This window comes from Polistes fuscatus, unplaced genomic scaffold (assembly GCF_010416935.1).
Source record: "Polistes fuscatus isolate 324 unplaced genomic scaffold, CU_Pfus_HIC Scaffold10, whole genome shotgun sequence".
In the NCBI taxonomy this organism is placed as follows: domain Eukaryota; kingdom Metazoa; phylum Arthropoda; class Insecta; order Hymenoptera; family Vespidae; genus Polistes; species Polistes fuscatus.
Window position 1 is genome coordinate 1,424,935 of NW_025112998.1, and position 14,751 is coordinate 1,439,685.

The following is a 14,751-nucleotide window of genomic DNA, read 5'->3' on the forward strand; positions in this document are numbered from 1 at the left end:
TAATAGAACAAAAATTTATCGTTAGTAATATTATTGTTTATAACGAGTATATATACGTCAATCTTATAAAATAAAAATATAAAAATATATAAAATATATATAATTAATATGAAATAAAATTTGATTGCAATAATTGATAAGCAATTTAAATTGATAATTATGTATAATAATACGACATTTTATAAGAAAATATTCTCCTTTTTTTTTTCTTTTTTTGTTTAATTGACGTTTCTATATTATAGATATATAAAATATATTTTTAAGGTGGCATCGTGAGTTACACAATACCGGAATCACCTATGGAGGAACTCAGTGACACTTCGTACGACGGTAAAAGGCAGTACAACTCGTTGCTGACCGATGGTTTGGGTCGACTGATAGATGGCGAGGTCGGTGCGGATAATTACAGGCTGGACATGGGAGATGGAAGAGGTAATCGGTGGGTGGATATACGCCCAGGGTGTCGAACGTTCAAATCGAAAGATTCAACAAAATCTTTCTACTTTATCGGAGCTCGTAATCTCTTCTTTAGAAAAAAAAACAAAAAAAAACCAAAAAAAGAAAGAAAACATTTTCTTTTCTTGTACACTAAATTTGTGAAAATTGATCGACGCGTGAAAAAATTTCAACCCTAAACTCGATATCAACGGAAATATATCGTTTTCATCATTTATCGGTTATAAATTCGTTCAATCTCGTGATATTACTACACTTGACTCCAATTAACTTCTTTTAATTGTTGATAAATCGTTTAATCGATCGATACAAAATTTAAGACTGGCTTACTGTTATTAACGTCATCATTTCCCAAACGTATATCGATACTTGACACTTTGCACTCTTAACTGACAAACTCGTATTTGCCCCAATGATAATAACCGTACCAAAATATCTAAGCGAGTACTCCATTTACCGGATCGTTCAATAAAACGTCTTTATTATTATCTGATCGCAAACGATCTTAACAGATTAATAATTAACTTAACGATGATCAATCAATCGATGAAATATTAATAGATATAACTATTGATCAATTTGAATTATTATCGTTTAATATCGATTACATATTTTTCGTTACAGGAACCGGTTGGGTTGCTTGGATGCGTGATACCTTTCCTAACGATTTCGTAGAAATTATTTTAGAATTTGAAAATTACTGGATATTCGAGGCTGTATACATTTACACGAACAATTACTTTTCTCGAGATGTTCAGGTAAAAACAATCAGTTTTATTCGATCGAATGGATGGATTCATGTTTTTAATTTGTACAATCATTCGTTATGATTTTGATGATCGTTTTTCAGGTATTTTCGAAAGCCGATATTTGGTTCAGTCAAGATGGCGAATATTACGAAAACGAACCTATAGCCTATTCTTACATACCAGACATTGTATTGGAAAATGCGCGAAATGTGACGATAGATCTTCGCGGTAGGCAGGGAAAGTTTCTTAAATTTCATCTTTATTTCGCAGCACGTTGGATCATGATCGGTGAAATCATGTTCGATAAATGTAAGTTTTACGATGAACCATTGTTACATTTTAATAATGTTTCTTATATTTTTCCGTAACACCAAAATTCGATCTTTTTTGATTCTTATGATATTACACAAAAAGCCTCTTCGTTTGAATAATTTCATACATACACACAATATCCTCTTAAAATAAAAAAAAAATAAAAAAATAAAAAAAACCATTAAACATAAGTTAATATAACTCGCAGCAAATCCATACGAAAATTTAACGGAGGATACTACATTGGTGTTGGAAGATGGTGAAACCCCGGTCAGTCCAAATGCAGATCTCAATCTCAATTTGCAAACAGGTACGTAAAAAAAGTGTAATCGCGTCGTTTTCGTTATTACTACTCTCTCTCTCTCTCTCTCTCTCTCTCTCTCTTATTTTACTTCTTTTGATTTTTTTTCTTCTTCCATCTTGGAAAACCTTTGGAAAGAGTTCTCGAACCAACGCCAATTTCTCTTTTACTTTTCTTCCTCGAATTTCGTAATCGTGCACCTAGCCCACCCTACCCTTCTCGAGAAAGCGAAGGAAGAAGGTAACTTAACTCAACTCGAGCCAATCTTTTTCCTCGTCCGTCCGCCATCGGGCTGCCTAGTCTTAAAACAAACGAGGAATAAGTTGGCCGGGTAAGTTCGTCGGCTGGGTGTGTCAAAACCGCAAACTAGTACCACGAAACTAAACCACCATAATCATCATCATCATCATCATCACATAGCACTATCACTAAGATCACCACCAGCACCAGCACCACCACCATCACCACCACCAGTGCAACCATTGACTACTTATATCCCACAAAGTTTCTCTCATAAAGAAAAGTAAGGGTAGGTTTGTCCAATGAACTAACTTCATTAACGAAACGAGGCCGCTATTCTTCAGCAAGAAAGAGATACGATTTAACTGGTGTGTCACCGTCGAAATCCAACGAGAAAGAAAGAGATATATATACAGTGATAGAGAAAAACGGGATACGAAAGGTAGAGGGGATGGTGTGCTTTTATAATTCAAGCTAGCAACTTCCGCGTAACGTAAACAATTAGTCGGATTAAGTGGTAGTCGTTACGTGAGAATGGAAAGCTTGCTGTTGGCTGTGGATATACGAACGAAATGGTGGCTGGGTGGAAAAGGAAGACTTTCAAAAAGCCCAGATAGAAAGTAAAAGATAGGGAAAGAGAGAGAGAGAGAGAAAAAATCTAGCAAAAACAATATTAGATAAAGCAAGGTAATAGCAAAAGGAAAAAAAAAAGGTTTGTTTCAATTCAAACATAATTATACACGATTTGCGATGGAACAATGATTTAAAAGTAGTATTTTTCTTCTTTTTCTTTTTCCTTTTTCCTTTCTTCTTTTTTATCTTTACTCTTTTCCCCCTTCCCTCCGTAACTCTTTGTAAATGTAGATTCATTTTTTGTTTGTCTTCATTCGAAAAAGGTTGAAAATGAACCTGACTAAAACGATAACTGACTTTCCAAAGCAATTTTATATATACAAGGGGAAAGATATAAGCAAATATAATATCTGTAACATGTAACTGTGGTTACCATTGTACTACTACTGTTGTATGTTATACAGTACTGTGTATTTTGGCGAACATAATTTTAACTTCAAAGTACCACTACGGTGATATAAACTTCAAAGATATGCTTAGTCAAATCTTTTTCAAAAATAACACACAACCAACCGGTTAACAATTTTTACAAAGACGGAATTAAATTTTTTTTTCCACAGTTAATACCTAAAATACACGGAAACTTTGTTAGGGATTATTTGATTTACTTTTTATTTAAATACATATATATATATATTATAATATTCGAGTAGATTATCTCTACCGAACTTTTAAACTTTTATTTCAAGCGTTAATTATAAATAAAGAAGGTCGCTAAGTCTGTACGGGCCTTTAAATTTCTAGATCTGACGTCTAGGAGAGAGAACAAACGCTTTTGAAAAGTTTTCTTTAAAATGAAGTTTACAGGAACGGGGAGAAGGTGGTGGGGGAAGGGCTGAGGGAGGGGGTTGGAGGAGATTTTACGTTGGAAAATGCAAAATAAGTTAACGACGTGTACGAGAACCAAAGAAAGGTATTTCTGTCGAAAATAAATTTGACATTAATGTCCTTTCGGGATAAATTAAACGGCCAGCTTTAAATTCAGTATTCGCATTAAGTAATTACATAAATATCGGTTATATTACTTTTGATACACTATATTATAACGGTATTATTACAAAGCTTTGTTTCAAAGTGTTCCGATAATTCCGTAACTTCAATAACATGAATATTCATTTACATAATGATATCAATTCGATTGAATAAACAAATTAATATTCGTGCGCGAAAAGAAAAGGGAAAATTATACGTAAATAATATCATTTAAACGATTTGGATCGATCCCACCCTTTTTAAAAAATAAAAAAATAAAAAAAAGAAACAAATAATTATGTCCACCGTGTTAGATCGCATTACCAATTTATTGTCAACGCAAAATATTCAACGAAGTGTCGATGATAAATGTTTGAAATATTTGTTTACGATTTAGATCGATGATTTTTATTTTACACGACTAATAAACGTTTGCTTTTGGTAATACAAATCGACGATAAGATTTATATAGGGTGGTATGCTAAGGTTACCTTTTGATAGTCTTCCTCGTTTTCTTTCCTTCTCCTTCTTCTTCTTCTTCTTCTTCTTCTTTTACGATCAATAAAGCAGCTTTTCGGTACGGAAAATACCCTATTAGTGTTTAGACTATTAGCTCGAAAGAATCGTATCTTCCCGATGGGATTTTAATCGAACCATTTGTTACATTCCTCTCCCACTCGTCCCTTTTTATTCCTTAAGAATCGTGACCATTCGTGGAAACACGTAGAAAACGGGAAGACTAAGAGAAAAAAAAAAAAAAACTAGACCTAGATCTTCATCGATGTTCCTTATCTTCTATACTGGTAGCTAGTACAATTACTATTCTTTACTAAAAGGTTAATAAATATTAAACGATTAAAGGATTAAACCTAATTGCAAAACCTTTTTTACGATAAGCAATGTCGTAATTTATAATAAAAATAATTATATAATCGTACATTAACGTATGAAATATTTAAAAAAGTATTTAACTGATCATAGTATTGTAAATATAAAATATAAATTGTTAATAAAAATATACAATAATGTTATTCGAGTATCGTAGGATACCAAAAATATTCCCCTTGCGCATCGTTGAAAAATCGAATGAATTTTTTTCCTCCGATTGCTTTTATTCCGACGAGAAAGAACGATGATGATCGTATTTTTACGCTCGACTAGTTGCCTCGTAAAAAAACAAAATTCATACTGATTAAATTAATAACAATTCATACGTATATTTTAATCGTTATACTATTACATTGTTTAATATTTTACGTTTGATTTCTTTTACAGTAACAGCCCCAAGCGAAGGACAAGATTATTTAGAAGTATTGATTGGCGTATTAACAGCTATTATACTTCTCTTAGTGATGGTATTCCTAGTGATTTTATTATTAAATCGACGACAAAAGCTTCAAAGTTCACCAACCGTACTTAAAAATCCGTTTGGATTTACGATTAATATGAAGGTACATTTACTGGTTCACCAATTTTCCTTTCGAAGTATATTAATCACACTAGAAACGTGTAAAGTAACAACATTATTTCTAATTACGAAACCATATCTCTCATATTCATGAACGCGAAATAACAGTTTTGGAAATTATTTAGGGACTACTTTTAAATTTAACACCTGGCAGCATGTTGAATGATGGAGGTAATCATGCATCGGTTGACGCACCAGAAGACGTCAGTGTTCACGAGTCATTAACAATGGAACAATTCGATTCTCCGTTGGTTAGTCCTCATTATAAATCCACTTATGCTATCGTAGCTAATTCTGGTAAGTGTGTTAATAATAATTATTTTCATTCATATGTATATCTTAATAATTATATCATTGATATTAATAACATTTCCGATATAAATTCATATCGCAGTATATTACATGATTAATATATATGTAAAAAAAAAAAAAAGAAAAAAATAAAAGAAATATAAAAATGTTCTCTGTTTGAATTCGTAGAACCATCGAAAGATTCGGACAACTCAACGATTTCGGAAGAAAACGTACGATTGAACAATCGAACCGATTCGATATTGGAACCACCGCCGAGTCGTTCATCTTCCCCAACCGAATCAACTTCCCGTCACGTACAACATTACAGAACACTGCAAAGTTACAGCAGTTCTAATAATAACAAATTTAACATAATAACAACGACGACGACGGCGATGACGACAACGACAACAACAACAGCAACAACAATTGCAACAACGACAGCAACAGCAGCAACAACAATTTCAACAACGACAACAACAAATTATCGTCGGGATATCGATCGAACTCATTCGAAACGTTGGCATACAACACCTAAAGAAAAATCTCTTGGGTTGCAGCATAACAATGCTACGTCAATTAACAAGGTAATTTATCACTATACTTATGTATAAAATCGTTATATATCTAAAGGCGTTCGACGTAGAACAAAGAATACCGTTAAACGTGTATTCTCTCTCTCTCTCTCTCTCTCCCCCTCTCTGTCTCTTTTTCTCTCAACTATACACCATTATGTTCGATTTTATTTTTCCCTTACGGCGCTGGTGGCGAACTATGGCGCGACGAACATGACGGGGCATAAATTACTTTTCCAGATACCCGCACCCGTCGTCACTTGGAACATAGCTCCTAGCATGAACAAGCCATACAAATGCAAGGAAATCGAACCCACTGGTATAAATCGACTTTGCTTAAGAACTACGGAGAAACTTGGCTCGAGCATTATCGGAGAAGTATTTATTTATTTTCATATCAATTAAATTAATATTCAACATTGTAGATTTAATTGAATTATTGCAAAATTCTCTAATTAAAATAGTACTAAAGTAGTATTTATACAATGAGACAGAGAAAACATTTAATTAACATCTATATTCCATAAAACTATTCTACAAACACAATTTTCAACTTATCAGTTATCTAAAGACAACAAAAGAAAAGAAACAAATGAAAAATGTGGTAAAGTAGACATAAATTAAAAAATGTATGAAATGTTGGAACCTTTAGGCTATCGTTTGCGAGACCGTAGACCTGGACGATGTTATACCGAGTGCCCCAAGATTGGTCGTGGCCCGTGTACCAAGTTGTATCAACGACATTCGAAGTGGGCACATCAGCAGCAGCAGCAGCAGCAGCAACGGCAACAACAACGCTGGAGGGATCGGCATGCCCGGTACGAACGATCAAATGAGAGAAGTGAGCTTTCTATCTGGATTGTCCGATCCAAATGTGGCAAGGATCTTGGGTGTCTGTGCAGCGGAGCCAGCACCGTGGACAATCATCGAGTACACCGAACTCGGTGATCTTGCCCATTATCTTCAGTACAGCGTACCGCTTACAGGAACTTTAAGACCGACCTGCAATCTAAAGACCCTCAGGTACGATATAAATAAAGTAAATGGTATACCATGTGCTTTTGTGTGTTGGTACGCCCCTACCTTTTGGTTAACCCTCGGGGAATCTTTCGTGCAACGTCCTCAGAAAAGAAAAAGAAAAGAAAAAAGAAGAAAAATATATAATAATAAATGACTTTCTTCTCTCCGTAGTCAAAACTGTCTACTATACATGGGTACGCAAATAGCTTCGGGTATGAGGTACCTCGAATCAAAGAATCTGGTACACAAGGATCTGGCTGCCAGAAATTGCTTGGTTGGCCGATCCTACGCCGTGAAAGTTACCGATATCGCAATGTGCAGCGATCTTTACAAGAAGGATTACAGCGACATTGGTGCTGGTAGACCACCAGCACCGATCAGATGGTTACCATGGGAAAGTATTCTCTTGGTAAGGAAATATATATATATTTATCTTTTTTTTTTTCCTTCATTTCTCAAAACTCTCCCCCGTTATTATATCGAAAGTAACGTAATCGAATATACATCCCTTGTTATTTTAGGACAGGTATACCTGTGCCAGTAGTACCTGGTCATTCGCAGTCACGCTTTGGGAAGTTATGAGTTTGGCTAGAGAAAAACCATTCCAACATCTTACCAATGAACAAGTTATTAGAAACGCCGAACATATGTATTACGGGGAAGAATCACAAGTATTATTATTTTATTTTATTCATTTATTTTTATTTTTCAACATATAAAATATAAAACACTATATATAATATATATTTTTAATATTTAAAAAACAAAACTAATTTGATTATTTGTAGGTATTTCTACCAAAACCAACGATGTGTCCGGATGACGTTTACAAAATGATGTGTTCCTGTTGGAGAAGAGACGAAGAAGCTAGACCATCGTTCAAAGATATTTATTCCTTCCTAAAAAACACAATTGCGGATTATCGACCAGGCACATAACATCGATAAACAATGAACGAATTGTTCCGAGTATCGAATGACAACGTTATCGGATGATGGGGGGCTATGAGTAATCTGAAACGCGGTATTCGCCATACCTTTCATTTGAGCTTCGGCACTTATTGTTAGGTGAAAATCTTTAGGAAATCTTTGAAAAAGTACACGACCGGCACAAAACATTTTCCCCGTTTTTTAATGTTCCAGTATGAAATGAACTTTCATCGACGAAAATACACACGCAAAAAAAAGAAAAAGAAATAGAAAAAGAAAAACGATCTAAGAAATGCGTATTTGCGTTAGAATGTCATAGATCTAAAACGCATTAACCTTAACCTATCGCTCTAGATCCGTCAACTGAACTTCCGTAAACGCTAACTAACGGTTTATTTGCTGCTGATTGGATTGCGAACAATTAGCTACACGTTTCGCGTTAATACGATAAACGTGTCAAATGAGAGAGACTGCCAGTGTGTGTGTGTGTGCGTGTACATGTGTCTGTGTCTGTGTCCTGTGTGCGTGTGTGTATGTATGCTGTGCGTATATGCGTAATATGTGTGTAAATTGGACAAACAAAAAAATATCAGGTAAACTTATGTATTTTTCCTACGTGGGAGACAGTTGTTAGGATCATTACTTTTTCCTTGAAAATCTTCATCTTGGCCTGATAACTAAATGCCATTATCTTTTTTCCAAATATGACTTAAATCCTTCCTTGAAATCATTTGTTTTGTTGTTGTTGTTCTTCTTCTTACTGGCAATCAAAATTTTATTCGTATGCTTTTAAATTCGTTTAAAATATTTCACAATATTTGTATAATTAAATTAATTAAATTAATCCTCCCCACCTCTCTGATTTGTTTGAATTGTTTTCTTTTTTACGATCTAAATGTAAATGTTGTTACAATTTAAAAATCCTAACGACCGATCAAATTTCAAACAATCGTAAAACGTTCCCCCCAGCCACTTGGAATTATTTCCTTTCTACCACGAGCATAAATTTCATTGTGTACAGTATTGTGAAATCGGTAATGTGTAATGAGCACGTTATCACGATTATACGATAAGTCTATACACTGTACATATTAAGAACAAAACGAAAGAAAAAAAATGAAAAGAAAAGAAAAAAAAAGAAAAGAAAAAAAATAATTTAAAACAATATGAGCGAATTAAACTATCGAAATCGTGAAGATTTTTACGGTGCTACGCTTGTTAGAGTCGGATGATCGAAATTATCGGGTTTTTATTTAAATAATAATTATTGCAATAATAATAATAATAATAATAATAATAACGAGAGCGAGGAAAGTGCGTACGTGATACGAAAATTATTATCGTTTCGTTTAATCATTTATAATCTAATCGAAATCGATCGAATATATTTAAGAACATTGTTTATAACTAAAACAATTATTTCGTCGAGAAGTTTGTTTTTTTATTTTTTGACCTATTTTTTTTTTTAACACAGCAATACGTGTACTTATAATTTTTTTTTAGTATGTATTATTATTATTATTATTATTATTATATCATATATGTATTATGTATATCCAGGAAGGAAAATTTGATGAGCGTGTAAATCGAAAAACGAGGAGTACGTTGATAAGAAAAGAAAAATAAGAAACGCTATGCCTTTATGTGAAATCCGCTATCCGAACGCTCTTTCTTCTTCTTCTTCTTCTTCTTCTAAATCTACTTCTACATTTTCATCTTCTTTCTCTTCTTCTTCTTCTTCTTCTTCTTCTTCTTCTTCTAATTCTAATTCTTATTCTGTACAATTTTCTTCTATCATTTCATTTACACTTAAAAAAAAAAAAAAAAAAAAAGAAAAAAGGAAAAAAAATCACACAGTGAAAGAAAAAGCAATGACAATTATTATACTTTAAGTGATAATTAATAAAAAATGTAGATTAAGCCACGTCTCGTCTTTCTTGTCTCTACTTTTTTCGCAGAGATCCTTATAAAATTAATTGAAAAAAAAAAAACAAAAAAAAAAAAAACAAAAAGAAAAAGAACTATGTAACGATATTAAAGTACAGAAATTAATTCGATGTCGTAAAGAAATATATCAAATTTGTTTTCAAATAAAAAAAAAAAAACAAGAAAGGCACCGAATTAATTTCTATCGGAAAAGGAAATAAAAATAAAAAGGAAAAAAAAAAAAAGGAAAAAAAAGAAGATAACATCGCGTGATTTTTATTAATCATTTAACTTTGACCTCTACTTGATATCTTGATTCGTTCGTTTTTTATTTGCCATGCTTCGGACAAATATGTGTGCACGTATCTATCTAATAAAACGCATAATTGAACATGTGCGAGTAATTTTATGCTCATTTATCGTCCATATTCTTATCAAAACTTTAGTCGGAAAACTAATGATACAACAAATAACAGAGAATACAATGTCGTACGTTATCGTATGCAATTATATGATGCACCAGACTTGATATTACATATTTCTAAATGGCAGGAACTAAAATAATAAAATAAATTTTTCTCATCGTCAACAGGAACAACAATTAACATCGGTAAATTACCCATTTTCTCTTTACCTTGTACAATTCTATGACTCATTTATGTGTCTATATGCACGCATCAGTATTTCAAATAAGTTTTATCAGTTTTTACTACGGTGAAGAACCGTTTCAAGAATATACTTCGGAGATTTCCTTATTGAATTTTTTTTTGTTTAACCGAAAAAATTATCTCAAATGTTTTCTTTTCATTGGCAAAGTAATAAATAATAATCATTCTAAGAAATTATCATAATCCATAGATACACACTGGATGAAAAGAGGAAACTAAGAGACATCTGATTTATAACAAAAATAACTATTTAATCTCTTCATTTACTTGGAAATCATTTTATCGCGTACGTTTATATTCATTTTAATCTCAAATAAGATAAAGATAAATATTACGATAAAAACCCCATAAAAAAATAATAAAAGAAAATATAGAAAGTGTCTAATCGCAACCATCATGAACGTTGAACATTAAAGAATACCGAGGCAAATAAACTAATCATAAAATAAAATAAATAATAAAACAATTAACAATCTTAAAAATGGGCATAGTACCATCGTTTCAAATCTTCATACCCAATTACCTTGATCCGAACAAACTTGAAAATAAAACACGTGTCACACGTGAGAAAGATTAAAATAAAAGAACAAGAAAAACGTTCACACAAACGATAACAAATTAATCGTTAATAATAAATAACAAACCACGGGTTCAAAGATTTGAACCAAATTTCCAAATATAATCGGGTAAAATATAAAAAAGAAGAAAAAAAATCTCGAACAATCTCAGAAATATTATCGTACAATGATTTAAAAGATACTAAAAAGTATAAGTACTATACTTGCATACAGAGATCAATGCATTATCCTTTGCTTTTACAATGATCAAAACGTTTATATTATATGATAATGTTTTTACGAGAAGAAGATATTATAGAAAGGGAATAGATATAAAAATATTGACAGAGATTAAGATAAAGATAAAAAGAGAGAGAAACAGAGAGAGAGAGAGAGAGATAATAAAATACAAAGAAGTCAAACAGATGTGTGTGTATGTGTGTGTATTATATATGTATTTATGTTCTTTCTCTTTCCCTATTTCTATCTCAGTCACTCTTTCACTTTTTCATTGGAACGTTGATGCGCGCGCGTGTAGTATGCGATAGTCAGTTATCTTATACGTTTATATAGTCCCACGAGGTGGGAAAGCGAGAGCATTAAAACGTTGACTGCCAGAGTGTGACACACTACTCGTACGCAACACACAAAATGAAGTCTTACAATTTCCGATTAACTCTTCTTTTGATCCTGATAGTTGCTGTAGTACATCTAACAGGTAAATCATTGTCCATTTATTCCTCGTATTAACACATTTTTCACACGTCAAATTAATATACACAAACCTTAATATGTTTTTCATGATATAACTATATATTAATGATAATAATAATTCGATTAAAATTATTAGAAATATATGTATTCGTGCTAATTATGAAATATAATCAATCATTTGATTAAGTTGGTTAATAAATTCGTACGTGTTTTTTTCTATGAATATGTTAATGACAACAGGAAAATACCGTATGAATCTAATTGTAATACAAACTTATACTATTTTCTATTTTGATAATTACATAAGTTGGTTACATGCAAGCAAGAGGATATTTGTAATTGATAGATAACATTTTAATACTTTTACATGGCTGAAATAATATTGATTTAGCAGTCAACGTAATGTAATACATACTTAACAATTTTTCTATTGAAAAAAATTCGTATAAGTTGGTTTCGTATGCAAACAGGAATATAATGTTGTTTGGTCAATAATGTACTAACATACTTTTTCATTTGGTATAGGTATGTTTCATTATTTAAAACGTATAAATTAAAATATCTATATTCTTTATTTATTTATATTATATCACGAGATAAATGATCCTTCTAAATATTATATTAAATGATCGAGTGTGTCGGTTTCATATTTCTTCATTTGTTATCGAACCATTTCAATTTCTATTACGAATGATACTTTATATTCATATATATATATTTCAGTAGTTTTTTTTTATTGAAATGTATATGTAAAAAATAATGTTTCGGTATTCATATTATTTTCGTTTGTCAAACAATATGAGTAATAGAAAAAAAAAGTCACTTTTTGTCTATTACTAATTTTGAAACGACACAATCTTTTTATTTCTTCTTTTTCTCTCACTCTCTCTCTCTCTCTCTCTTTCTTTCTTTCTTTCTTTCTTTTCGTATCTTCTTATACTCGCTAGAAATTGAAATTTTTTTCCCCGGTAACGAGAAACTTTCATCTCCTGTTACCCTTCTTCCTTTTCTTCGCTTTTCTTCATCCTCGTCACAACCTCTCCGATATCGTTCTCAATTTTCCCGTGCAATTTTCAATTTCCAATTGACGATATAATACCCCCTCCCCTCCACCCCCCCTCGTTTTCGTTTAAAAGATATTTTAAGAAAACTTTAAAACCATTTGAAAGAATAATTGAAACAACGTTTCGAATGATATGTGACATGTGTGAAAAAAAGAAAATGAAATGAATTTATTTACAGCTCAGGAATATTGTCCACCGGAGAATTGTTTGCCCGAGGAAAAATGCGAAAGTACGGTAAAAGATGCATCTTGCGACAATGGCAATAAATGTTGCAGTATAGGTGAATATAAAAATTCTTTCAATTATTATTCCTATCGTTTAACAAATGTATAATATCATTGATAAATAATATTTTCTTATACACATATTTGATTACAGTTAAATCCGAATACAAAACGCATTGTAATCATTTTCATGGAGCTTGTATGAACGATTGCAACGACGATATTTGGGCAAAGAATGCTGTCGATTGTCCGAAAAATAAACGATGTTGTGTTTTAGTTTAAATCTCATACACCACGAAAAATTCCAAAAATAGAAGAAGAAGAAGAAGAAGAAGAAACGAATCTAAAAGAGAAACGACCACAGGATTTTCTTTTTTTCATTTACCGATCTGTAACAGGTCACTTGGAACGTAATTATACGAAACACATATATGTAATTAAATAATAATCCCTAAGGGAAATTGTGTGTGTGTGTGCGTGTGTATATGTGAAAGTTTTCGTAATTGGTTCGTACACAACAAACGCATAATCATTATAACGCATACACATACCCGCATACGCACACATGTGTATATACACGTAGAGAAAGAAATTCCGTGTTAAATTCAGAGACGCGTGCCGTGTTCACGATCGTGTGCCAAAATGAAAGCGAGTCCGACTGGTTTTACAATTATAACGGGATTCGATTTACAACGAGTCATTTTTGCGTGACTCGTTCGTTTAAATGGGTCTTCCAAATCAACACGTTTTTTCTTCGACCGCGATATATCTATTATTTTATATTTATATTTAAATAATATCGTTGATAGTAGAGATTAATGTTTGTTAGAAGAAAAAAAAAAAGAATGTTAAATAAATAACGTTAATAAAACTTAATGATACTTCACCGAAACACATATATGTATACTACCTAATCATCCTAATCAATCTCGGAGTCCACGTAAAATAATTGTCATCGGTTACATAACTCGTTAAAAAAAAAAATCCTTCGCGAGACAAGAATAGCAAACGCGATCATTATCTATCCGTTATTATTATAGAAAATTATATATACGTGTAATAATTAAAAAAAAAAAAACAATCTCCATCGTAAACTTGACTCCAAGTGAACTATGAAGAAATCATCGAAACTTGAAATATTATACCATAGGTGAATGAAAAATAAAATACAACAAAACAACGAGATAGAAGAATACAAAACTATTATAATAAAAAATAAAAAGAAGAAGAAGAAGAAAACACAAATAATAAAAAAAAAAAAAAAAACGAAGAGAGAAAGGTTCGAGAACGAGAAAGGTAAGAAGAACAGAAACGGGAGTAACCTGAGATAAAAGAGAGCAAGTAAGAAAACGAAGGAGAGATGAAAAAGAAGAGAAAGTAAAAGAGAAAAAGATTGAAAAAGAACAAGAAGAAGAAGAAGAAGAAGAAAACGAGGAGAAAGATCACCCAAGGCAATGCAGTCGAACGCGCCGATAGCTCGTATATATATATATATATACTTGAATAACTATATATATACATAAGTATGTGTGTATGTGTGGGAAGTTCGTGTACGTACATAAAAGAAGAGGACGTTCGGTTATCCCGGAGGCCAAGAAGCGGCAGCAGAATCATGCAGTCTCTCTTCCCTCTGCTACCCCCTTTCCCCT

General features: G+C 32.1%; 2 protein-coding genes across 3 annotated transcripts in view; both read left to right on the forward strand.

The window, feature by feature from the left end:
• The window catches only part of LOC122526084 (discoidin domain-containing receptor 2-like), a 64,927-nt gene extending 56,399 nt beyond the window's left edge, over positions 1 to 8,528 (forward strand). For both annotated transcript variants that reach the window (XM_043649247.1, XM_043649248.1), the window contains 12 exons: positions 265 to 432; positions 1,081 to 1,214; positions 1,307 to 1,514; positions 1,726 to 1,827; positions 4,939 to 5,114; positions 5,257 to 5,428; positions 5,612 to 6,012; positions 6,241 to 6,378; positions 6,653 to 7,023; positions 7,192 to 7,429; positions 7,542 to 7,691; positions 7,809 to 8,528. In XM_043649247.1, coding sequence (XP_043505182.1) covers positions 265 to 432; positions 1,081 to 1,214; positions 1,307 to 1,514; positions 1,726 to 1,827; positions 4,939 to 5,114; positions 5,257 to 5,428; positions 5,612 to 6,012; positions 6,241 to 6,378; positions 6,653 to 7,023; positions 7,192 to 7,429; positions 7,542 to 7,691; positions 7,809 to 7,958 — 2,408 coding nt within the window. In that variant the 3' untranslated portion in view covers positions 7,959 to 8,528. The remainder of the gene's footprint in view (positions 1 to 264; positions 433 to 1,080; positions 1,215 to 1,306; positions 1,515 to 1,725; positions 1,828 to 4,938; positions 5,115 to 5,256; positions 5,429 to 5,611; positions 6,013 to 6,240; positions 6,379 to 6,652; positions 7,024 to 7,191; positions 7,430 to 7,541; positions 7,692 to 7,808) is intronic.
• A 3,070-nt stretch (positions 8,529 to 11,598) lies between these two features.
• LOC122526085 lies at positions 11,599 to 13,413 on the forward strand. The gene is made up of 3 exons (XM_043649249.1): positions 11,599 to 11,818; positions 13,057 to 13,158; positions 13,257 to 13,413. The coding sequence occupies exons 1-3, from the start codon at positions 11,752 to 11,754 to the stop codon at positions 13,382 to 13,384; spliced, it is 297 nt and encodes a 98-aa protein (XP_043505184.1). The 5' UTR covers positions 11,599 to 11,751; the 3' UTR covers positions 13,385 to 13,413.
• The last annotated feature ends 1,338 nt before the right edge of the window (positions 13,414 to 14,751 follow it).

Bases quoted from the DNA above. Each gene is read 5' to 3' on its own strand.
- LOC122526085 (XM_043649249.1), top strand. From the start codon at position 11,752: ATGAAGTCTTACAATTTCCGATTAACTCTTCTTTTGATCCTGATAGTT. The intron at 11,819-13,056 runs GTAAATCATTGT...ATTTATTTACAG, and splicing joins TGCTGTAGTACATCTAACAG to CTCAGGAATATTGTCCACCG. The intron at 13,159-13,256 runs GTGAATATAAAA...ATTTGATTACAG, and splicing joins CAATAAATGTTGCAGTATAG to TTAAATCCGAATACAAAACG.